At 42.3% G+C, this 24,650-nt stretch overlaps 2 protein-coding genes across 4 annotated transcripts in view; both read left to right on the forward strand.

The window, feature by feature from the left end:
- trim45 (tripartite motif containing 45) overlaps window positions 1–2,438 on the forward strand; it is a 42,933-nt gene extending 40,495 nt beyond the window's left edge. Inside the window, exon 6 of the mRNA XM_060929577.1 lies at window positions 1,314–2,438. Within this exon, the coding sequence (XP_060785560.1) occupies window positions 1,314–1,462 (149 nt within the window). The 3' untranslated portion in view covers window positions 1,463–2,438. The remainder of the gene's footprint in view (window positions 1–1,313) is intronic.
- Window positions 2,439–13,514: 11,076 nt separating this feature from the next.
- Window positions 13,515–24,650, forward strand: part of man1a2 (mannosidase, alpha, class 1A, member 2) — a 168,202-nt gene continuing 157,066 nt past the window's right edge. The window contains exons 1-2 of one of the 3 annotated variants that reach the window (XM_060929588.1): window positions 13,515–14,387; window positions 15,041–15,525. In XM_060929588.1, the coding sequence (XP_060785571.1) occupies window positions 15,215–15,525 (311 nt within the window). In that variant the 5' untranslated portion in view covers window positions 13,515–14,387; window positions 15,041–15,214. Of the gene's footprint in view, window positions 14,388–14,571; window positions 14,652–14,683; window positions 14,923–15,040; window positions 15,526–24,650 lie in introns of those variants that run through there. The other 2 variants (XM_060929589.1, XM_060929590.1) reach the window with 2 other exon arrangements.

Genomic DNA, 24,650 nt, shown 5'->3' on the forward strand with positions numbered 1-24,650 from the left:
TCAGTGCACAGGGGAGTGTCTGCTCACGCCCCTAGCCCCACTCGGCTCGGTTGGGCTCACTTCAGCCCTACTCCAAAACCGTGCGAGTTTTGGGTGCTGAGTAAGGCTGAAGTGAGCTCAGTCATGCTGCTCTGAGGTAGTCGAAACGCGAGCCGTGTTGGGCTGAAGTGAGCTGAAAAAGGGTCGTGGAAAAGGCCCATATGTTACCATAAACGTAGATTTTGGACAAACCATAGATTTGGATAGCGACGGTATTAACTAAGACAGATGTAGTGCATGTTACGTTAGTGCCTCCGTGAAAGTGTCTTTAAGCATGTTTAAAAAGTTACTTTAACTGTACTTTTACAGTGACAGGCCTGCATGGTTATTGGTGCTGTTCTACTATAGTGAACTTCATACATTCTTACAGCATGCTGGACTGAAATTACAGTACAGCAGCAGACATTGGTGAATAATGTTGGCAACAAGCTAGCTGGCAAACTTTCATGATGACTCTCTAATGTTGGTGATTACCTCTTCAAAATAATGATTAGTACGGTCAGTGTTGCTGTGTCTGTATATTATGTTCTCTAAAGCCAATACTGCAGTCAGCTAATTTAAAAGTAGAGAAGTGGCACTTTACACTGTCCTGTTGATTTGACATCATTCTGTAAACAGGGAAGCAGCTGGGAGTTGAGATGACTACCCCAAGTCAGTGAGATGAAATTTCAAGTTGAGGGCTTTTGGTGGTTTTTACCAGTTCTTCCTCCTCCTTGTCCAGCACTATTGCCATGTCGGGGTCCATGTAGATCATACTGATCCACGTCATATTATTTGGAGCATAGTTTTATGGTGGATGCCCTTCCTGCCACAACCCTCCCATTTCTAAGCTTGGGAAACAACCGTTCACACACACACATTCCCACCTATGGGCAATTTAGAGTAGCCAATTAGCCTAACTGGATGTCTTTGGACTCTGGGAGGAAACCCATGCAGACACAAGGAGAACGGGGCTCAAACCCAGAACCTTCTTGCTGTGAGACGACGGTGCTAACCACTGAACCACCTTGCCGCCTGATTTTTACCAGTTGTAAATGGGGAAATTATAAGTTGCAACTTCAACTTGAATAAAGCATTACAGTGTGTTCAGAAACTTTTGACTGGCATTGGAGACTGTCTGGTCGATGTTATGAATCTTTTTTTTTTTCAGTACTCAGCTGTATGCATTATTTTAAATGCTTTTTCATGAGATTAACTTGTATATGATGAGCTGTGTCTTATTTTTTCCCCTTCTTCGTGTGTGTGTGTGGTTTTTTTTTTTTTTCTTCCCACAGGAGGGTTCCAGGGCTGTGGTCACGGACATAAAGGTCACCCAGGGAAGCCACACTGGTCCTGCTGTGGTAGCGTACTGGAGAGCTCGGAGTGTGTGCGCAGCCTCGTGTCAGGCTCTCACCGTGGACATGTCCGGACAGTGGAACTCTGATATAACACCCTCATATGCAAAGAGACAAGGAGGATTTTGTAGCTCTATAATGTTGTAATGTATACAGTACTTTAAAACCAGAAAACTGACTTGGTATGATTCTTTTTCTAAAATGTCAACCGCAGTGATGCAGTTTGTCTCTGTGAAGCTGGATTATTCACCAAAAACTATTAAGATGATCGAGCTACTCTTTGTTCACTCATTTATTTCACAACTTTTTAGGGCCCGAGCACCGTTTGGTGCGAAGACCCTATTGTTTTTTGAAGGATTAATCATCTTATTATTATTTTTCTGTCACACTTGGCTTTTTTTGAGGCATTTCCCATGCACGAAAACTCATGAAATTTGATACACACATCATTGTAACCCCAGGGACTTCATAGCACCCCCTAGTGTCATGGAGTCCTTGGATTGGCATATAGTTTCAGCTATGCATACCAAATTTGGTACGTATGTAGTTCGTCCCAAGACGAACAACTTTTCGTATATACATTGCATTAGCCACGCCCAACAGGAAGTGAGGTAATTGGGCTTATATGCGTTTGGACACATGGTCATTTTTAACGTACTCCTCCTAGACGGTTCATCAGATTCATGTCAAACTTGGCAAACACGATGCCAAGATATTGGTGATGTTGAATTGCGAAGGGATTTTTGATATGTTGTAATATGTTGAAATGGCAATATTATGAATTTTAATACTCGCCACATAAACAGGAAATGTGTCATGAAGTCATAATACATTTAATGATTTGGCTGAAATCTTTCAGGTTATTAGAGAATGTGATTATTATGACATCTAGATGCCCAATATGCCTGTCTGGTATAGCGCCACCAACTGGCCAAGGAAAGAATAGGGTTTTGAATATGTGTGTTTTGACACATGATGAATTTTAACATGCTCCTCCTAGACGGTTCATGAGATTCATGTGAAATTTGTTATACGTGATGCCAAGATGTCGCTGATATTAAATTGTGAAGGGATTTTTGAGATCTTGTAATATGTTGAAATAGACTTATGATTTTAATATCTTGCCACATAAACAGGAAACGTGTCAGAAAGCCACAGTGCATTGACGGTATGGTCAGACACTTCTTACTTCAATAGATATTATAATTATGATAACCTGACGCCCAATGGGCCTGCCTGTTATAGCGCTACCACCTGGCCAAGCAGGAAATGTGCCAGAAATTGGCAATGCCTTAACTGATTGATCCGACACTTTATAAAATATTGTGTATTATAATTGTGATGCTATCCACATGTGTAATTCAGATGCCTAGCATAGCGCCACCGTCGGGCCAAGCAGGAAATGGGGGGAAAAATGTTAAATTCATTGATGGATTGATCTGAAACTTTACAAAATATTGGATATCGTGATTCTGATGATATTGACACATCTAAATCACATGCCTAGCACAGTATCACCATCTGGCCAAGCAGGAAATGTGCCAAAAATTTTCAATGCTTTGTCGGATTGATCTATGACATGCCTGACATAGCGCCACCAACACACTCATATACATGTAGCGCACACACACATACACACAGTTGCAATCATATACACACACCTGAATACTCATGAGAATGGGTGACGTATACAATTCTGTGCACGCACACACTGTCATATGCATATTTATGCATACACGCACACTCAAGTATGCACACGCAACATCTATGAGCACACACTCTCTTTCACACACACACTTTCTCTCCCTCTGACAAATAGATGCGCGCGCACACAATAATAGTGACCTGCCATCACTGTGCATTTTGCTGCAGACATATGAATGTACATGCAGAGTTTTCATATGTCTGCAGCAAAATGCACAATGATGGCAGGTCACTGTTATTGTGTGTGTGTGTACATGCAGAGTTCACACACATAGTAACCTGCCATCATTGTGCATTTTGTTGCAGACATATGAAAACTCTGCATGTGTGTATATATACACACACACACACTGCAGACACAGGAAAGCTAAGATGACTTAAGATTACAGCATGAGATAGAGATAAGGAGGAGACACGTATAGTTTTGTACATATATAAATGTACATTTTCACACCACAGAAACACACACACAGTCTTTGTCTGTCTATCTCTCATCCCTCAAGCAGTCATGACATTTGCAACATGCACATCACCTTTGAACATTTGATGAATATATGACATGTGACTGTTTTGTTGGGTGGCGGAATGTCCTGGGTTGCAGAACCACACGTGCGAGGGCCCGTCAAGGCCGCTAGCGGCTTTAATTGTATTTGTGTTCTGAGTCAAGCTGTGACTTAACTAAAGCTTTAAGAAGGTGCTAAAAACGAACATGAATTGAGAACAATAGACAAGTAAATTTTCCCACACTAAATGTGAAACTACAATACGACTTCAGACAGTTTCTAAAGCTTGAATATATTTGATGTTGCATTATTCTTAACACTTTGGCTTAATCTTAACTCTATCTATCTATATATACAGGGTGTTTCAAAAAATCTGATATTTGAGATGTAACTATCCCAGAAAGTGCATAGTCTAGGCAAATGAAACCGAACAGGCTTATTGTTGAGCAATATAAAATTTATTCATAAAAATTTGAATGAGAAATTCAAAGGTACAGTGGAGGAAATAATTATTTGATCCCTTGCTGATTTTGTAAGTTTGCCCACTGGCAAAGATATGAACAGTCTATAATTTTAAGGATAGGTTTATTTTAACAGTGAGAGATAGAATATCAAAAAGAAAATCACATTTTATGAAATTATATAAATTGATTTGCATTTCGTTGAGTGAAATAAGTATTTGATCCCCTACCAACCATTAAGAGTTCTGGCTCCCACAGACCAGTTAGACACTCCTAATCAACTCGTTACCTGCATTAAAGACACCTGTCTTAAATTGACACCTGTATAAAAGACACCTGTCCACAGAATCAGACTCCAACCTCTCCAACATAGGCAAGACCAAAGAGCTGTCTAAGGGTGTCAGGGACAAGATTGTAGAGCTGCACAAGGCTGGACTGGGCTACAAAACCGTAAGCAAGAAGCTGGGTGAGAAGGAGACAACTGTTGGTGCAATAGTTCGAAAATGGAGGAAATACAAAATGACCATCAATTGACCTCAGTCTGGGGCCCCACGCAAGACCTCACCTTGTGGGGTATCAGTGATCACGAGAAAGGTGAGAGATCAGCCTAGAACTACACGGGAGGAGCTTGTTAATGATATTAAGGCAGCTGGGACCACAGTCACCAAGAAAACCATTGGTAACACATTACGCCGTAATGGATTAAAATCCTGCAGTGCCCGCAAGGTCCCCCTGCTCAAGAAGGTACATGTGCAGGTCCGTCTGAAGTTTGCCAATGAACACCTGAATGATTCTGAGAGTGATTGGGAGAAGGTGCTGTGGTCAGATGAGACCAAAATCGAGCTCTTTGGCATTAACTCAACTTGCCGTGTTTGGAGGAAGAAAAATGCTGACTATGACCTCGAAGAACACCATCCCCACTGTCAAACATGGAGGTGGAAACATTATGCTTTGGGGGTGTTTCTCTGCTAAGGGCACAGGACTGCTTCACCGCATCAACGGAAGAATGGACGTGGCTATGTACCGTAAAATCCTGAGTGACAACCTCCTTCCCTCTGCCAGGACGCTGAAAATGGGTCGTGGATGGGTTTTCCAGCACAACAATGACCCAAAACATACAGCCAAGGCAACAAAGGAGTGGCTCAAGAAGAAGCACATTAAGGTCATGGAGTGGCCTAGCCAGTCTCCGGACCTTAATCCCATAGAAAACCTATGGAGGGAGCTGAAGCGACAGCCTCAAAACCTTAATGATCTAGAGATGATCTGCAAAGAGGAGTGGACCAAAATTCCTCCTGACGTGTGCGCAAACCTGGTCATCAACTACAAGAAACATCTGACCGCTGTGCTTGCCAACAAGGGTTTTGTCACCAAATACTAAGTCTTGTTTGCTCAAGGGTTCAAATACTTATTTCACTCAAAGAAATGCAAATCAGTTTATATCTTTTATATGAAGTTATTTTCTGGATTTTCTTTTTGATGATTTGTCTCTCACAGTTAAAATAAACCTACCATTAAAATTATAGAATGTTCATTTCTTTGTCAGTGGACAAACTTACAAAATCAGCAAGGGATCAAATAATTATTTCCTCCACTGTAGACACAGACAACGATTCACACCTACGGTCAATTTAGAGTCACCAGTTAACCTAACCTGCATGTCTTTGGACTGTGGGGGAAACCGGAGCACCCGGAGGAAACCCACGCGGACACGGGGAGAACATGCAAACTCCACACAGAAAGGCCCTCGCCGGCCACGGGGCTCGAACCCGGACCTTCTTGCTGTGAAGCGACACCGCCGCGCCGTCCGTGTGTCTCATCTCATCTCATCTCATTATCTCTAGCCGCTTTATCCTTCTACAGGGTCGCAGGCAAGCTGGAGCCTATCCCAGCTGACTACGGGCGAAAGGCGGGGTACACCCTGGACAAGTCGCCAGGTCATCACAGGGCTGACACATAGACACAGACAACCATTCACACTCACATTCACACCTACTGTCAATTTAGAGTCACCAGTTAACCTAACCTGCATGTCTTTGGACTGTGGGGGAAACCGGAGCACCCGGAGGAAACCCACGCGGACACGGGGAGAACATGCAAACTCCACACAGAAAGGCCCTCGCCGGCCACGGGGCTCGAACCCGGACCTTCTTGCTGTGAAGCGACACCGCCGCGCCGTCCGTGTGTGTTATATAAAATAGTGTTGCGTAAGTTTTGAAATGTATGGATTTTTAAGTGTGTGTGTGTGCACGCTTTACCAAAGACCTCCTATGGTGATGAGTATATGGGAAAAAAAATCATTTCTAGCTTTAAATATGAATATATGTAATCCAGAGTACATTAGGATTCTGTCTCGAGTCATTTGTTCCTCTTTTTATATGTGTTCTGTGGGAATGCAAGTTGCATTTAAGAGCAGTTTAATGCTGCCTGGCCACCCAACAACACAACTGCAGCTGTGCTTGGTATTCTTGATATATTCAACACTGGCTACTTGGCCAATATGAATAGTAACCTTTGATGCTGCCCTGATCAATATCACACCCTGTTGTTGATTATTTTACTATAACTGCATGCCCTGTTGTTTTATTCCTCACGTAACATTGTAGTAATGTTAGTGTAGCTGGTTTGGGTCGTGTGTGTTGTGGTGACAAAGCTGAAACCTTCACTCAGGTTTCTAAGCTCCACACTCTGCTTCTCACTTATCGTCACTTCAACTGTCCAAACATCTCCTATTAATCTTTTTTTTTTTTTGACTGTTGAATTTGTATTGGGACTCTTTTGGTTGCTCAGTCTGGCTATTGTTTAAAAAAATACTCATTAGTTTAAATGATATTTACATTTCAGCAGGTTGTAGCCTCAAATGGTTTTGTTATTCATGGAACGTTATCCCTTTTATCCATTTATTCAAGTAATGATGGTAAGAGTCTACTTTTAATTATTTAGAAACTGGTATTTCTACAACTGGCAGTTCAAACAGCTCGCTGAATAAGCTGGAAGTGTAAGATCTTCTCTTGTAGCTACACCAGATGGCAACAATGCACTATGGTTAAACTACAGTGCCAGTGAGGCTGAGGTGTTCCCTGGTCCAGTATTTCCTATTCTCCTGATTTAAAGTTAATTCAGCTTTCAAATTTTCACATTGCTGCTTGATTAAGCATTTCCTTGCAAAATGTCAGCAAAATATTGTCTCCATCTTCTGTTGAAATGCTATGATTTTTAACATAATGAATACACTAGTTACCAGTTAGGTTAACTGGTGACTCTAAATTGGCCGTAGGTGTGAATGTGAGTGTGAATGGTTGTCTGTGTCTATGTGTCAGCCCTGTGATGACCTGGCGACTTGTCCAGGGTGTACCCCGCCTTTCGCCCGTAGTCAGCTGGGATAGGCTCCAGCTTGCCTGCGACCCTGTAGAACAGGATAAAGCGGCTAGAAATAATGAGATGAGATGAGATGACTACACTACCATTCAAAAGTTTGGGGTCACCTAGACAATTTTGTGTTTTCCATGAAAAGTCACACTTTTATTTACCACCATAAGTTGTAAAATGAATAGAAAATATAGTCAAGACATTTTTCTGGCCATTTTGAGCATTTAATCGACCCCACAAATGTGATGCTCCAGAAACTCGATCTGCTCAAAGGAAGGTCAGTTTTATAGCTTCTCTAAAGAGCTCAACTGTTTTCAGCTGTGCTAACATGATTGTACAAGGGTTTTCTAATCATCCATTAGCCTTCTGAGGCAATGAGCAAACACATTGTACCATTAGAACACTGGAGTGAGAGTTGCTGGAAATGGGCCTCTATACACCTATGGAGATATTGCACCAAAAACCACACATTTGCAGCTAGAATAGTCATTTACCACATTAGCAATGTATAGAGTGGATTTCTGATTAGTTTAAAGTGATCTTCATTGAAAAGAACAGTGCTTTTCTTTCAAAAAGAAGGACATTTCAAAGTGACCCCAAACTTTTGAACGGTAGTGTATATGCTCACTGTCCACCTCCAAATTCATGCAGTTCTATCTAATCATATGCGTAAATTCAGGTCAAGAGCTTCAGTAAATGTTCACATCAAACATCAGAATGAAGAAAAAGTGTGATCTCTGTGACTAATCGGCATGGATGTTGGTACCAGATGGGCTGGTTTGAGTATTTCAGAAACTGCTGATCTCAAATTTTCACGCACAACAGTCTCTAGAGTTTACACAGACCTGTATATGCCTGATTTTTATTTTTTGCATTGTTGCTGCTGCCACATGATTAGATGGCTGATTAGATAACTGCATGAATGTGCAGGTGTTCCTAATGAAGTGGATAGTGAGTGTAGTTGACTGTAAATCATTGGTTATGTTTTATGCATTCTCTTTTATGTTACATCAGATTTTTCTTGACTTATTCAACATGTCAATCACTTCACCAGTTAGTCGCATGTATTACATTTTTTTCAGTATTTAACCTCGACATTTTGTAATCACTTTGGTTGTTTTTTGTTATCTGCACAATTTTTACTACCATGTATATGTTTGTCTCCTTTTTATTTATTTGTTTATTCTCTATTCAGTCTTTAAGCCTTTTTAACCTTTGTGCACGGTGCATTAAAGTCAGTCACTTTAAAGGAACAGTCCACCGTACTTCCATAATGAAATATGCTCTTATCTGAATTGAGACGAGCTGCTCTGTACCTCTCTGAGCTTTGCGCGACCTCCCAGTCAGTCAGACGCAGTCAGACGCGCTGTCACTCCTGTTAGCAATGTAGCTAGGCTCAGTATGGCCAATGGTATTTTTTGGGGCTGTAGTTAGATGCGACCAAACTCTTCCGTGTTTTTCCTGTTTACATAGGTTTATATGACCAGTGACATGAAACAAGTTCAGTTACACAAATTGAAACGTGGCGATTTTCTATGCTATGGAAAGTCCGCACTATAATGACAGGCGTATTAACACCTTCTGTGCGCTTCGACAGTGCATTGATACGGAGCTCAGATATCAATGTGCTGCCGAAGTGCGCAGAAGGTGTTAGTACGCCTGTCGTTATAGTGCGGACTTTCCATAGCATAGAAAATCGCTACGTTTCAATTTGTGTAACTGAACTTGTTTCATATCACTGGTCATATAAACCTATGTAAACAGGAAAAACGCGGAAGAGTTTGGTCTCATCTAACTACAGCCCCAAAAAATACCATTGGCCATACTGAGCCTAGCTACATTGCTAACAGGAGTGACAGCGCGTCTGACTGCGTCTGACTGACTGGGAGGTCGCGCAAAGCTCGGAGAGGTACGGAGCAGCTCGTCTCAATTCAGATAAGAGCATATTTCATTATGGAAGTACAGTGGACTGTTCCTTTAAGACATGAATGACAAACAAGTAACATGGTGGGGGTATTATTATTTTTTTTTAATGTCAAAATTCCAAGTGCCATTTTTCCTCTTTGCTCACATTTTGAAATATCTTGCCTAATCAATTTGATACATTATTTTTTTTATCAGCAGTGTGTTGATAGGTTTATTATCTTCCTGAATAACTTGCCAAGCAACATCTGAAGTGAGAGATGTTAACTTTTGCAGTGTTACACAAACACACCGATATATAACATTCTAAATATCGAACACTGAACACCTTTGTGTTCGAACAGTTGAAACCATGCTATAAATTTGGCTGAAAGTATACTGATGATCAGAAACTTGTCGACTTTAAGAATAAATGTAGGCAACCCCAGTTCTACACAGCGGGTCTTTCGAACTCTAAAGTCAAACACCAGACCAAACAAAATAGCAAATCATCATATAGATGTCAATGTTTATTGCTGACACATAATGACTGTACATTAGGGTGTTTCAGATTATATACATAAAATTTTAACTTTTGAATTTTCTTACTCTCAGAGTGGCCAGGAGAGTGATATTTAAATGTATAAAACTAAAACAAACTCATGCTAATAATTACATCAAAAATAAAAATGCAAGCATTATCACAGGTAATTACAGATAATTTGATATTGCAGGTATCACAGATAAGCTGTATCAGATCAGTAATGGTAAAAATATGACTAAATAGTCTAATAAAACTGTACAGCTCTATAAAAACACACAAAAGTAAATACATATACATGCAAATATAAAATAAGGCTAAACAAGTAACACTAGATACAATTCATCTGCTGGTACCTCAGATAGTGAAGGCTACGTACATCAGGGAGCAGAGCCTTTTCTTACAAAGCCCCACAGTTATGGAACAGCCTTCCAAGTAGAGACACAGTCTCAGCGTTAGGCTGAAAACACATCTGTTTAGTCAAGCCTTTCGTTAATGGTGCTTATGAGGTAAAGGTGTCGATCTGGAGGGTCCTCAGACATAGTGTTTTGGTAAACTGGGATGTATGGATGCTGTCAGTCCCCACTCGCTTGCTCACTCGAGTTTGTTGACGGTGTAGTGGCTGCTGCTTTATGTCCCGGGACTCCCTCATGCCTGTGTTACCTTCTGGCTCTCCCCTTTTAGTTATGCTGTCATAGTTAGTTTTGCCGGAGTCCCTGCTTGTACTCAGTGCAAAATGTATACCGTACCTATTTATTCAGGTGACATTGGGCATACCTAACAACCTGTGTTTTCTCTCTCTTCTCCCCCCCCCCCAAAAAAAAATAAAAAAATCTGTCCTTCTGAGTTACATGTCAATCCTGGGATTGAGATGCTGACCTCTTCTGCTCCTCGGACCTGCCTGATCCATTCTGATGCCCTGTATCTGGTCGGAGTCTCATCACATCGCTCCTGTGGAGGACGGCCCCATATGGACAGTCGAAAGTCACACTTGGAAGACGCTCTGGACACTTACAGTAATGCTTTTATGGCTGAGGACTACAGTTGGCTTGCTAACTTCGGGACTGCGGTTGTCATGAACAGTTTTGCACTCAAGTTTCCATTAATGAAGAGTTATAACATCAACGAAACTGACTTCATGTTAAAACTGTTAATGTTATAGTCATGCTGTCTGTTGCTGTCCAGGTGAGGATGGGTTCCCTTTTGGGTCCGGTTCCTCTCAAGGTTTCTTCCTTGTGTTGTCTGGGGGAGTTTTTCCTTGCCACCGTCATCACGGGCTTGCTCATTGGGGATAGATTAGGGATAAAATTGGCTTGTGTCTTGGGTCATTCAGATTCTGTAAAGCTGCTTTGGGACAATGTCTATTGTTAAAAGCGCTATACAAACAAACTTGACTTGACTTTATACTTCCATGTGAAGTATAAGTGAAACAGCACAGGAGTGAAGCAACACAGGAAATTATTCCTCAGTGTTAAAAAGTCAACTTTGTTGTAAATATTCTTTACATAGATATACATATCTAATATGTATTATTGTTATTTAAAACTCAGAGTAAACTCATCTCATCTCATTATCTCTAGCTGCTTTATCCTGTTCAACAGGGTCGCAGGCAAGCTGGAGCCTATCCCAGCTGACTACGGGCGAAAGGCGGGGTACACCCTGGACAAGTCGCCAGGTCATCACAGGGCTGACACATAGACACAGACAACCATTCACACTCACACCTACAGTCAATTTAGAGTCACCAGTTAACCTAACCTGCATGTCTTTGGACTGTGGGGGAAACCGGAGCACCCAGAGGAAACCCACTCAGACACTGGGAGAACATGCAAACTCCACACAGAAAGGCCCCCATTGGCCGCTGGGCTCGAACCCAGAACCTTCTTGCTGTGACAGTGCTAACCACCGTGCCAGCCAGGCTACAATTCAGTTGTCTAAAATCGCTCTGTTTGATCACGACTCGAGTTAATTTAGATATTATTACCTACCTTCAGGATCTGATGTTTAGAGAGAGAGAAATAATAATAATAATAATAATACAACCCCGATTCCAAAAAGTTGGGACAAAGTACAAATTGTAAATAAAAACGGAATGCAATAATTTACGAATCTCAAAAACTGATATTGTATTCACAATAGAACATAGACAACATATCAAATGTCGAAAGTGAGACATTTTGAAATTTCATGCCAAATATTGGCTCATTTGAAATTTCATGACAGCAACACATCTCAAAAAAGTTGGGACAGGGGCAATAAGAGGCTGGAAAAGTTAAAGGTACAAAAAAGGAACAGCTGGAGGACCAAATTGCAACTCATTAGGTCAACTGGCAATAGGTCATTAACATGACTGGGTATAAAAAGAGCATCTCAAAGAGGAGAAGGACGACCCAAGTTGTTATCAGCGCTCAGTTCAGAAGCCTGCATCTCTGATGGTATGGGGTTGCATTAGTGTGTGTGGCATGGGCAGCTTACGCATCTGGAAAGACACCATCAGTGCTGAAAGGTATACCCAGGTTCTAGAGCAACATATGCTCCCATCCAGACGACGTCTCTTTCAGGGAAGACCTTGCATTTTCCAACATGACAATGCCAAACCGCATACTGCATCAATTACAGCATCATGGCTGCGTAGAAGAAGGGTCCGGGTACTGAACTGGCCAGCCTGCAGTCCAGATCTTTCACCCATAGAAAACATTTGGCGCATCATAAAACGGAAGATACGACAAAAAAGACCTAAGACAGTTGAGCAACTAGAATCCTACATTAGACAAGAATGGGTTAACATTCCTATCCCTAAACTTGAGCAACTTGTCTCCTCAGTCCCCAGAGGTTTACAGACTGTTGTAAAGAGAAAAGGGGATGTCTCACAGTGGTAAACATGCCCTTGTCCCAACTTTTTTGAGATGTGGTGTTGTCATGAAATTTAAAATCACCTAATTTTTCTCTTTAAATGATACATTTTCTCAGTTTAAACATTTGATATGTCATCTATGTTCTATTCTGAATAAAATATGGAATTTTGAAACTTCCACATCATTGCATTCCATTTTTATTTACAATTTGTACTTTGTCCCAACTTTTTTGGAATTGGGGTTATAATAATGATGATAATAATAATAATAATAATGGGGCGGCATGGTGGTGTAGTGGTTAGCGCCGTCGCCTCACAGCAAGAAGGTCCGGGTTTGAGCCCCGTGGCCGGCGAGGGCCTTTCTGTGCAGAGTTTGCATGTTCTCCCCGTGTCCGCGTGGGTTTCCTCCGGGTGCTCCGGTTTCCCCCACAGTCCAAAGACATGCAGGTTAGGTTAACTGGTGACTCTAAATTGACCGTAGGTGTGAATGTGAGAGTGAATGGTTGTCTGTGTCTATGTGTCAGCCCTGTGATGACCTGGCGACTTGTCCAGGGTGTACCCCGCCTTTCGCCCGTAGTCAGCTGGGATAGGCTCCAGCTTGCCTGCGACCCTGTAGAACAGGATAAAGCGGCTAGAGATAATGAGATGAGATGAGAAGTGAGGTTATAATGAATGACCTGTTGTAGGCCAAGACAGGGGACGTGTTGTCGTTTTGGCTGTGGTTGGTAATTCTGCGACCCTCCCTGGTTTTTACCAGGCGGCGCTCGCTGATGGGATGCTGACGGTCAGAGGGGGCGGAGCCAGGCGCCTGCTAGCTGTTGCAACATCATGGATATTAGTTAGAGGCTGGCGTTGCCCATGACTACTGCACAAAATGGGAGGTTCAAGTGAGAATGGATTCACTTTGAGGACTTGAATATATAGATATTTTTATTTTATTTCTTTGGCGTCGTTTTAATCCGGAGCAGCGATGAGAGGATAGGGTGCGGGCTTCGGGCACAGACAGACAGATAGATGAGCAGGTTTAGCTTCAGTAGCTAGATGCCTTTACAGAGAAACGCGCAGCATTTAGTGCAGCTTACATTCATTTTGTTCTTAAGACATTTGGTTCAGGTTAAATGTTGTTTATGCGTTTAGACTAGTGGCCGTTTTGGGTTAATGAGCACAGCGAGGTGACGCTAGTCTCGCTATTTTCACAGCAGCGGCGCGCGCGGGCCTCTTCTACTCTCCATAACCCTGCTTTTACTCACACACACACACACAGCTGCGTGTAAACAGACCCATCTACACACTCGCTCTTATTATTCCAGTGTACGATAACGTGCCCGAGGCTTTAATAACGCTGAATATTATAATACATGCTGTGTAATTTAGACCCATTTTCTATTCTGGGATGTCACGAATTGGTATTTTGGGCACAACATAGTCTATTTGCGTTAATGTAAAAAAAAAAAAAAAACAAGCTCCCTTAATATCCCGCTACTTTGAATGAAATACGGCCGCCTGCTGCAGGTAAGGAAGGAAGGAAGCGCGCTGCCCGCCTGCTGTTGTCAACGCCACTTGCTAATATCACCAAGCTAATCGAGCTAGCTAATCTAATGCCTCAGTGTCTTGGCGAAAATTCATCTTGCAGTCGGGAAACGTTTCTGGACGCGGATGGAAATGAGAATCAGGATCCTCACGGTACGTGGACAACGTGTTAACTTCTTCACCCGGGGTAGTTTAATGCTAGGCTAGCCGGGGCAGTTTAATGCTAGCCGGGGCAGTTTAATGCTAGGCTAGCCGGGGCAGTCACTCAGGTGTGACAGCTCGCGCTAGCTCAGTGGAAGACTTTCTGTAACGCCTACAACAGGCGGGCGCGCGCGCTGATGCTAGGCTACTGAAAGCTAGCTGAGCCTTTTAGCGGTGTATTAAACAAACAGAAATAAACAAATTTATGTTTCCCAGGTATGTTTTTTTTTTAATGAAGCCGAAGGAAGGTTTATAGTAAGTTTTTTGTAAACGAAGTTGGTTACTAGAAAGCTCGTTCAGGATGACATTAGCTTGCTATCTGTACAGGACTTGGCGTTTCTTATCGCGAGATGATTTGCCTCACGGCTGTCTGTTAACCCGGGTTATTTTTCCTGTAAGCAAGTTTGTTTGCTTCCTAGCTTGTAATTTCCTCGTTTTAATGTTTTCATCGCGCTCTCGTGTTTCTAGTTACTCAGCAATATTGTAGGTAAAAACCTTCCCTATCATAAGAGCATGAAATTGCCATGGAAACTGATATTGGCTCTTCAGCTTCCCCAAATCTGTCACGTTTATCATGAGCTAAAATGCATTTCCTTTCTTTTCAGAACAAAACGTTGCAGGTTCTGTGATGGACACGGTCTTCTTTGTGCCCAGGATGCACGTACCAGATTGGCAGTCGGACACACGTTTGCTGCAATGAGATAATAGAAGTGGTCTACATGAGAGAACTGTGACATTCGTCCCTCCATATTCTCTGTTTGACATTTGAGCATCAGAATATGACCACGCAAGCTCTTCTGCCGCTGTCGGGGCGCAGGATACCCACTCTGTCTCCAGGCGCTTCGTCGTTTCCCCACCATAGAGCAACCTTGCGGCTTTCGGAGAAGTTCATCCTCCTGCTCATCCTCAGTGCCTTTATCACCCTTTGCTTTGGGGCGTTTTTCTTCCTCCCGGACAATTCTAAGCACAAGCGCTTTGACTTGGGTTTAGAGGATGTTTTGATACCACACGTTGAGCCTGGGAAGGAAGGACGACATGGCAGCGAGCAGGTTATACATGGGCAAGGAGTACACGATGAGCATCGACACAGGTGAGAGAAAAGGTTTACTCCCTAAAGTGCAAGTTTAGCGTCTGGAGCGGTTCATGTGTGACGGGTTCGAGATGTTGGGTGTTTTGCTTTACTCTGCTCCATTGGTGTGGTGAACTTGTTCCATGCTGTTCAATCTTGGATACAAATGAATGAGCATGAGTCAGCAGATCTGTCTTCTGGGGAAAGTCTTCGTAGGGCTTACATCGCTGAGTTTCAGGATGGAAAGAACCAGTTTTTGTGTTGATATGGAACTTCCCACACTACCTTCTTTTTCTTTTGTGTGTTAACATTTCTGTGTCTGGGCCTGTTCGTCACCGGCACATTCCAAGAGACAGGTTGTTCCTACACCCAGAGATGTCCACAAACATCGGCAATTGGCGGTTTTCTCCGCCTACACAGACGGTCTGCACCAACTACTCAATCCCAGAAAAAAAAAAAACCCTAAAAATTTGCTTTTCAATCTTCAGGCAATTTTATATAGTCTCCGCTGCCCCAAAATTGCTGCAAATCCAACTATTTCACCACAAAATTGTCTTCGATGGCTGGAAGCGATGCCATATTTGTTGATCGATTCTCGCGCGCTTCTTGGCTGAACCAGACCACGTGACCATGCCGTAGCGTGTGTAGTTATGTTCTGGAGCCAGGTAGCATACTACAGAGGGCAACTGAGAAAGCTGAGCATGCATACTGTACATCTGGAGGGAAATTTCATACGTTTTGCAAGTATTTTACAGGGAAACGGTTAGTAATTTATTAGCTGAGAATGGACCAGAATGCATGCAAGTTTCAAAATTTTCTAGGAGGGCATGCTCCCAGATCCGCCCCCTAGTATTAGCATACCTTTGGCTTTGCTACCATAAATTTCTGAGTTGCCTATGACTTTTTTTTTTTTTGTAGCCAGCTACATCAGATTTTCTGTATAAACCTGTGTACTACTCATAAACAAGGGCAGCACGGTGGTACAAGTGGTTAGCACTGTCACCTTACAGCAAGAAGGTCCTGGGTTCGAGCCCAGTGGCAGACAGGGGCCTTTCTGTGTGGAGTTTGTATGTTGTCTGCATGGGTTTCCTGTGTATGATTGATTTAGTAATCCAGTAGAAGGCAACAGGAACCCACTCCTGTAATTCTTCCCTAGAAACTTTGATGGCCAAAGCCATCGGAGTGGCGATGTCACTGCAGTGATATGCCAGGTAGATAGACTCATAAGTATAACTTGGCCAAATGTAGTTTTTTTTTTTTAAATACAGTACCAGTTATTTTAATTTTGTTTTACAGGGAAAATACCTGTTTATAATGGACCAATGCCTTTTGTTGACTAGGCCTATAACCTGATTCATTAAAAGGTTGCAGTTGTACACTTTTGTCTGTCATGACTAATATAACTGAAGTAGACTTTACCCTGTATGATTTTGCTGCTGTTGCAAAAATCGCACGTTGTAAAATAGGCATGTAATGATTCACCCAGTTCATGGTTCGGTTCAGTTCAGGATACCGGGTTCATTATTCGATTTTCCCATGATATTTTTTTTGGGAAAAAAAATGTTATGACCAAAAATATGCAACGTTTATTTTCCTAAAAATACTTTGTCAATAGGGGCGGCACAGTGGTGTAGTGGTTAGTGCTGTCGCCTCACAGCAAGAAGGTCCTGGGTTCGAGCCCCGTGGCCGGCGAGGGCCTTTCTGTGCGGAATTTGCATGTTCTCCCCGTGTCCGCGTGGGTCTCCTCCGGGTGCTCCGGTTTCCCCCACAGTCCAAAGACATGCAGGTTAGGTTAACTGGTGACTCTAAATTGAGCGTAGGTGTGAATGTGAGTGTGAATGGTTGTCTGTGTGTATGTGTCAGCCCTGTGATGACCTGGCGACTTGTCCAGGGTGTACCCCGCCTTTCACCCGTAGTCAGCTGGGATAGGCTCCAGCTTGCCTGCGACCCTGTAGAACAGGATAAAGCGGCTAGAGATAATGAGATGAGATACTTTGTCAATAATAATAATTATTTACAAACATTTGTAAAGGTTGGAGTAAAATATACTCCAACCTTTTCTTAATAACCACTTATGAACATTATATAATGAATGCTATAGTCAGGCTTAAATATAAAACTACCTCAATTTGCTTCTTTTTTCTTTTGCTTTTGGCAGTCTGTAAAAAGGCAGCTTTTTGTTGAATCTGTTTGTACAATTACTTAACATCTCTCACCATGGGTCGCATGGTGATGTAGTGGTTAGCACTGTCGCCCACAGCAAGAAGGACCTGGGTTTGAGCCCCGTGGCCGGCGAGGGCCTTTCTGTGTGGAGTTTGCATGTTCTCCCCGTGTCCGTGTGGGTTTCCTCCGGGTGCCCCGGTTTCCCCCACAGTCCAAAGACGTGCAGGTTAGGTTAACATGGGCTGAAGTGCCCTTAAGCAAGGTACCTAACTGCTCCCTGGGTGCTGTAGTATGGCTGCCCACTGCTCTGTGTGTTCATTGCTTCAGATGGGTTAAATGCAGAGGATGAATCTCACTGTGTGCTCGAGTGTGCATGTGACAAAGGCGGCTGCTTCTTTAGAAGAAGCCTATAAGAAATATTTAGATCTGCTTTTTTGTGTGTTTTTTTGCAGAATTTTGAGCTGTGTTACTTCCACTTATGGTTATGTCAGTGCAGCTATTGTATGTCCTTGTGCTTTCTGCAGTCAAAGCAATTACCACTAGGAAAAACTAAGAGCTTATGCAGCCTAATAATAATAATTGTGGTTCATTTTTTTTATTTCCACAATTCAAACAGTCATAAATTTGTATCACATTTTATCATGGCACGGTATATCGTTACATGCCTACTGTAAAAGAATTCTGTGGTCTGGAGTTGAGCTCGGCGGTCTTGGAATGCACGTTGACCTGTTCATGTTCGATTTGGTGCCACTGGGACTAAAGACAGTGTCAGGAATTCTTTTAAAAATTAAAATCTGAGTGTGGGACTCCTCAAAAACCACCAACAGGATGACGTGAAATTCATGGGACTGCTTCATATATGGTAGTGGCAATGACGAAACGCAGGATTTAAAAGAAGTATGACCTACTGAACTGTAGCAGCAGAGAGAACGTCTCTTTGATGTCTCGTCCCTCGGATCATGACAGGCGTTCTACAGAAAACTTGTTTCTGTAAAGGGATGCAGCACGGAATGAAACGGTGGATGAATTACAGCTTCCTATGTTCTTGCATAAAACTTCATTTCTATGTCACCACTGTTGTACCGAGGACTCGTTTTTTGTTTGTGATGCCGTTTTCTCCCTGAGCCTGGATCATTCTGATTGACGCAAACAGACTGTCGCAATTTTCTTGAATCACAATCTGTGATGGAGAACACACTTTATCACACAGCCTGTTGTAGAATTTGTCCAAAGTTTTGTTGTGATCTCATCTCATTATCTCTAGCTGCTTTATCCTTCTACAGGGTTGCAGGCAAGCTGGAGCCTATCCCAGCTGACTATGGGCGAAAGGTGGGGTACACCCTGGACAAGTCGCCAGGTCATCACAGGGCTGACACATAGACACAGACAACCATTCACACTCACATTCACACCTACGGTCAATTTAGAGTCACCAGTTAACCTAACCTGCATGTCTTTGGACTGTGGGGGAAACCGGAGCACCCGGAGGAAACCCACGCGGACACGGGGAGAACATGCAAACTCCACACAGAAAGGCCCTCGCCGGCCACGGGGCTCGAACCCAGGACCTTCTTGCTGTGAGGCGACAGCGCTAACCACTACACCACCGTGCCGCCCCTTTGTTGTGATTTAATAATCATAAAAGACCACAGACATCCTAAAGTACATTGCAGTGCTGTGTTTTGACTAGTCACAGCACGTCTTCACAATCCGACTGACAGAAATCCTTCTTGTCGGAATAATGCAGGCTTTGTACGCTTGTACACATCAGAGGATCACGATGGTATTTAATATATTGCAGGTTCATATGCATCAAAGAGCAGGATGTATAACAGGTCTAAATGAGGGTGAGGGCTTTTATTCTCACTTGGCGCAGTGGAGCTGGCTGGCTCATCCCGAAAGGCTTCCCTGCCAGCTGCTACACTCGGGACTTGCGTTGGTGTAGGTAATGTTTCAGAATCAATAAGAGCACGTTTTTGTTCCAGGAACAGGGGTTTTTGAATGAGATATAAACATGGTGTGGAACTTGCACTTTCTTAAGGCTAGGTTTGTGTGCGAGTACATGTTCATGCATGCACAACTTATGCAAGTGTCTTATTTGGCAAACGCAAAGTCAATTCACCATGGCAACAGCTCAGGTTAGGTCCGTTAGAATAAATAAAAAAAAAAAAAAAAAAGGCCAAAACCACATCATAGCTAGTAAATAGGATTTTTATTTTTTTTTTTGTTTCGAGTGAAGAGTTGAGCTGGTCATCTCCACTGATGTCATGCTGCTGTATGTCCAGAAATATTAAGATGTCCATTCTAGTTAGTTAATTCAGCTATTTCAGGGACATCTTTGCTATATAAAAATCCAAATAAAATAAATAAATAAAAAACCAAAACCTTGTTCTTTAATATGACGAGTAATACTTTGTCCCTACTGGTGTTTTACGACAGTGGACTTTAACCTGTTAATCGCATTGTTTGAAGTTCATGTCCAACATCATGTGATGCCAGATGAAGTAGAAATAATGGTTAATAAACTTCAGTCTTCTTCCATTGCTTGCTTGCAGTAGTGCCAGACCATCAGGAAACTGTCTGAATGTTTGCTCGCACCTCTGTGTGTTTCAGTCAAACTGCGTTAGTGAGTTTGCAGTAGTTTGAGTCACTGATCATGAATAATGTATTCTGATGCCTGGTCATCTGCTTTTCGTTCATGACCCACAGAGAGATTAGCTCATCTTGGCCTGAGCTCTGGAGGCAGACACAAGCGCATTGTCTGATACCACTCACTCCGGGCTGTGCCATGGGTTTGGCCATGGTCTGTGCCAGGTTATATCCAGGCTATATGGACACTTAATTGCAGCAAAAATATTTTCCTCCCAGTGAAAATATTGGCTGATTATTGAAGAACTGTATTTATCACACGTACACTTAAGCACAGTGAAATTCCTCTCTGCATTTAACCCATCTGAAGCAGTGAAAAAACACACACACACACACACACACACACACACACACACACACAAAAATACCCAGAGCAGTGGGCAGCTATGCTACAGTGCCTGGGGAGCAGTTGGGGGTTAGGTGCTCTTGCTTAAGGGCACTTCAGCCCAAGGCCGCCCCACATTAACCTAACTGCATGTCTTTGTGTTATCCAAATAAATTTTTTTTTTTTACTTTTTTTTTTTTTTTAAATGCACTTTATTCCACTCTTATAGCCATAGTAGTATTGTAATGGACATTGAGTGGGGGGGGGACTCAGTTATCATTGAATATGTAAATAAAATGCATTTTGTTAAGAGAGAAAAAAGGTAAGATATAAAACTGATAATAGACAATAATAACAAAGTATGTGAATGAACCGTGTACTATGGCAAATGATAAACTGTGAGTAGTGATAGTGTTGTGTGAGATAATGATTTGTGATCGCCTCTCAACAATATTGCGCCAGCTGGAAATCCAGTGTGCCGGTACGATATTGTTGCACCTTTGTCTGTCTGTGTTACTCCTGTCCTCTTGTATTGTGGCCTCACAGCAAGAAGGTTCGAACTTTGTGGCTGATCGAGGCCTTTCTGTGCAGAATTTTGCATCTTCTTCCAGCGCCTGCGTAGGTTTCTTCCGGGTGCTTCGGTTTCCTCCCACAGTCCAAAGACATGCGGATTAGGTCAACTGTCTACTCTAAATTGCCCAGAGATGTGTATGAGAGTAGGGCTGTGCGATGTCCCCTTAATTGGCATCGACGATGTTTACAGTGCCAACATCGTGATGGACGATCATATCGTGGGCGGGGGGAGGGGGATTTTAATACCACATTATTAAATAGCTTTATTATTATTATTATTATTATTTATTATTATTATTAAAATCATTAGATACTCATCCGAGGCTTTGGCACGTAAAGAAAAAAAAGCGCTAGGTGATGTGGAATATTTGGCCTTGATAACGGATATGTGGTCCAGCTGCAACATGATGCCCTACATGTCAGCTACCGTACATTATGTGGACTGAGAGTGGGCAATGCAGTCCAAATGCCTGCAGATGAGTTTCATGCCAGAGACACATTCAGCGGACAATTTAGAAGACGCATTGCGCGAGACACTTGCCGAATGGAAAATAGAGGAGAAAAAGATCGCCTGTATAACAACGGGGCGAATATTGTCACAGCCGTCAGGCAATTGAGATGCCGTGGTTAAGTTGTTTTGGGCACAATTTGAACCTGGCCATAACCAACTCGCTTGCGCAACAGAGGGCCAGTACAGACCGAGTGTTTGGAGTTTGCCGAGCAGTCAACACTGCGTTTGCGCACAGCTGGCTTCGGAGAAATGAGCTGCGCAAAGCGCAGGTGGAAATGAACCTCCCCGAGCACTCACTGATCACGGCAAGATATTAATCTGCTCTAACAATGAAAGACTAGTATTCAAACTATGAGAAGAAACTACACTTAAGCTATTACTCATTGTTTATTTACACCATATCAATTGAACATGCGTTTCGGCCTTTAGTGCGCACTTGAACGCGCTAATTTTTCCAATTTATTAGTGTTTGAATTATTGCACCAGCTTTTAAAATCATGATTTAATATTGTTTTTTGGTTTTTTTTTACTGTCTTTACATTTGTCAGAATCACCTTCATTCTTCCCTTTGGTTTGACATTATGGCTTAGAGTGGACCATTTTGAGTCTGAAAGTAGGCCTATTTACCAGATTAAAGTTATTTGACTTCTGCCGAAGTCTGCGCTTCACTGCCGTTTGGGGTGCAATATTTCCCGACTGAAGTCGTTAATAGTGGCTATTTGTTTGAACAACATGACAAATTTTACATTAAAAGTATAGTGTAGGCTAAAAAATGAAGTCAAAATTTATTATTAGTAGTATACTCTATTTGTGTAACCACATGTTATGTTCACTAGCACGTCCCTGCACCGTAGCCTACGTGAACAAGCGGTAATAGGATATTACTTTATAATGATTTATATAATTATGTATTTATAATTATATGTTATATATTAAAACTAACAAAAAAAACTAACTTTTTAGGTTAAATAGGCCCAGATGATACCGTATATGCATGATTATGACAGGAGGGGGCGTGGTATCACGATGGTGGCTCTCCATCGTGATGGACGACCACCATCGTCGATGGACGATGGCATTGTCTATCGGCACAGCCCTATATGAGAGTATGAATGGCTGACTGTGTCTGTGTTAGCCCTGTGATAGATTGGCGACATGCCCAGGGTTAACCCCACATCTCACCCAGAGGCAGCTGGGACTGGCTCCAGTTTCCCCCTGTGGCCCTAACGGGTAAGCGATATGGATAACGGATGGGCACTGTATTGTAAGCCCTACCAACCTTGATGCATTTTGAGAGCAGAACAGTGAAAATGTCAGCCATGTGGACAAGCAGTTTGTAAAAGGATTGTATCAAAAACTTTTTTTTTTTTTTAAAACACCGTGCATTTCTGTACAGTCATTTTAAAAATCCAGTATCCAACTAGGTTTTTGCGAGTCACGACTGCACAGCTGATGTTAGTATTGCATGCTCCCATACTGTCCTTAAACCAGACATGGTGGACAGGCTTGTCCCCCCCCCCCCCCCCCCCCCCCCCCCCTTTTTTTTTTTTTTATAAAAGGGTAACGTTCTGGATGATTTGGTTTGGTTATGAAGGTTATTGTTAAATGGTAAATTGCAGGCAGGGAAAATCGGTATCGCACAAGCCTACTGTGTGTTGTCATAGCAGTTAGTTCTTAAGCCAGTATCTCACTGGGCTGCGACAGCTTGTGACAAATTGCGAACATCATTCGCGAGAGAGTTTCAAAAGTGTCTTGAAACATTCACGGGGCTTCTCAATTTCCTCGCATGAGTCGCAAAGTGTCACTCCTTTGTCGGTGAAATTTTGAACATGTTCAAAGAATTCGTGCGACACAATTTCTCTCAAAATAGCCGCAAAGGCGTCGCTGGTGTCGCAAAGCCGTCACGAACCCTTCTCGAGTCAGTTTCCCTGAGACAGGAAGTGCCAGTGTATCTCACTGGGCTGCGACTAGTTGGAGACACAATTGCGATAAAATATGCGAATATCAATTCCGTGTGATTCCAAGTGAAAATTGTCGCCAATTCGCATATTTTATCACAATTGTTGTGTGTCTAACTAGTCGCAGGCTGTCGCAGCCCAGTGAGATACTACCCTTAGGCCAAAGCCTTTCATTAAAAAAAAAAAAAAAAACTTTCGCAGTAATATTTTTGGTTCCCTTGTTTGTGATGACTTTATCGAGTGGATACACTTGTGTGAAGATTACATTATTGTGGAATCAGAAATGGTTAATTCTTACTTGTTGGGACTAAAATATTTGGTAAAGAGCTTGCAGTTTCACCAACCTTCAGTAAAGGATACATCCCTGCCTATCACTCATATTGCCTCATAATTCAGAAAGCTTGCACTGGCGTTGAGGTGCTGTATATCAGGTGACACTGATGGGAGAAGCATCTGTGTTTTGTTTGAATTTGCATTTCAAATGCCTTGATTCAGCTTACTTCGGTACAAACCCTGACTAACTTTCAGAATCATTTTTGAGACATGGAGCGTCAAAGCTTCAAACTGTAGCTGGCAAAACTCTAAAGTACTGCGTTACATTTACAGCTCTGCATGACCTTCGCTCCAAGGTTACATGATCAAGAAGGTTATGCTTCCAGTTTACCTGATCAAAATTTAAGACGATTAGAAAGTAAATCTTCTTAATTTGTAAGATCAATTTTTTTTGGTGTTGTAAGTTCCAATCTGAATATTTCTCAATCAATCCTTAAGTCTCAACACGTGACTTATAAACGTTGCAGAGAAAGACATTTTAACACGTCATAATACATAATCATGTTGCATGATTTAAATTTAAAAAAAAAAAAAAACGTTTTCTGTATGTTTAAAAACGTTCACCTTTGGACTTCAAAATGAGTTTTTCTCTCAAGCCCCTTTCACTTATGAAATCTGTTACTTTGAGGTAAAA

Source organism: Neoarius graeffei, chromosome 9, assembly GCF_027579695.1.
Source record: "Neoarius graeffei isolate fNeoGra1 chromosome 9, fNeoGra1.pri, whole genome shotgun sequence".
Taxonomy (NCBI): Eukaryota; Metazoa; Chordata; class Actinopteri; order Siluriformes; family Ariidae; genus Neoarius; species Neoarius graeffei.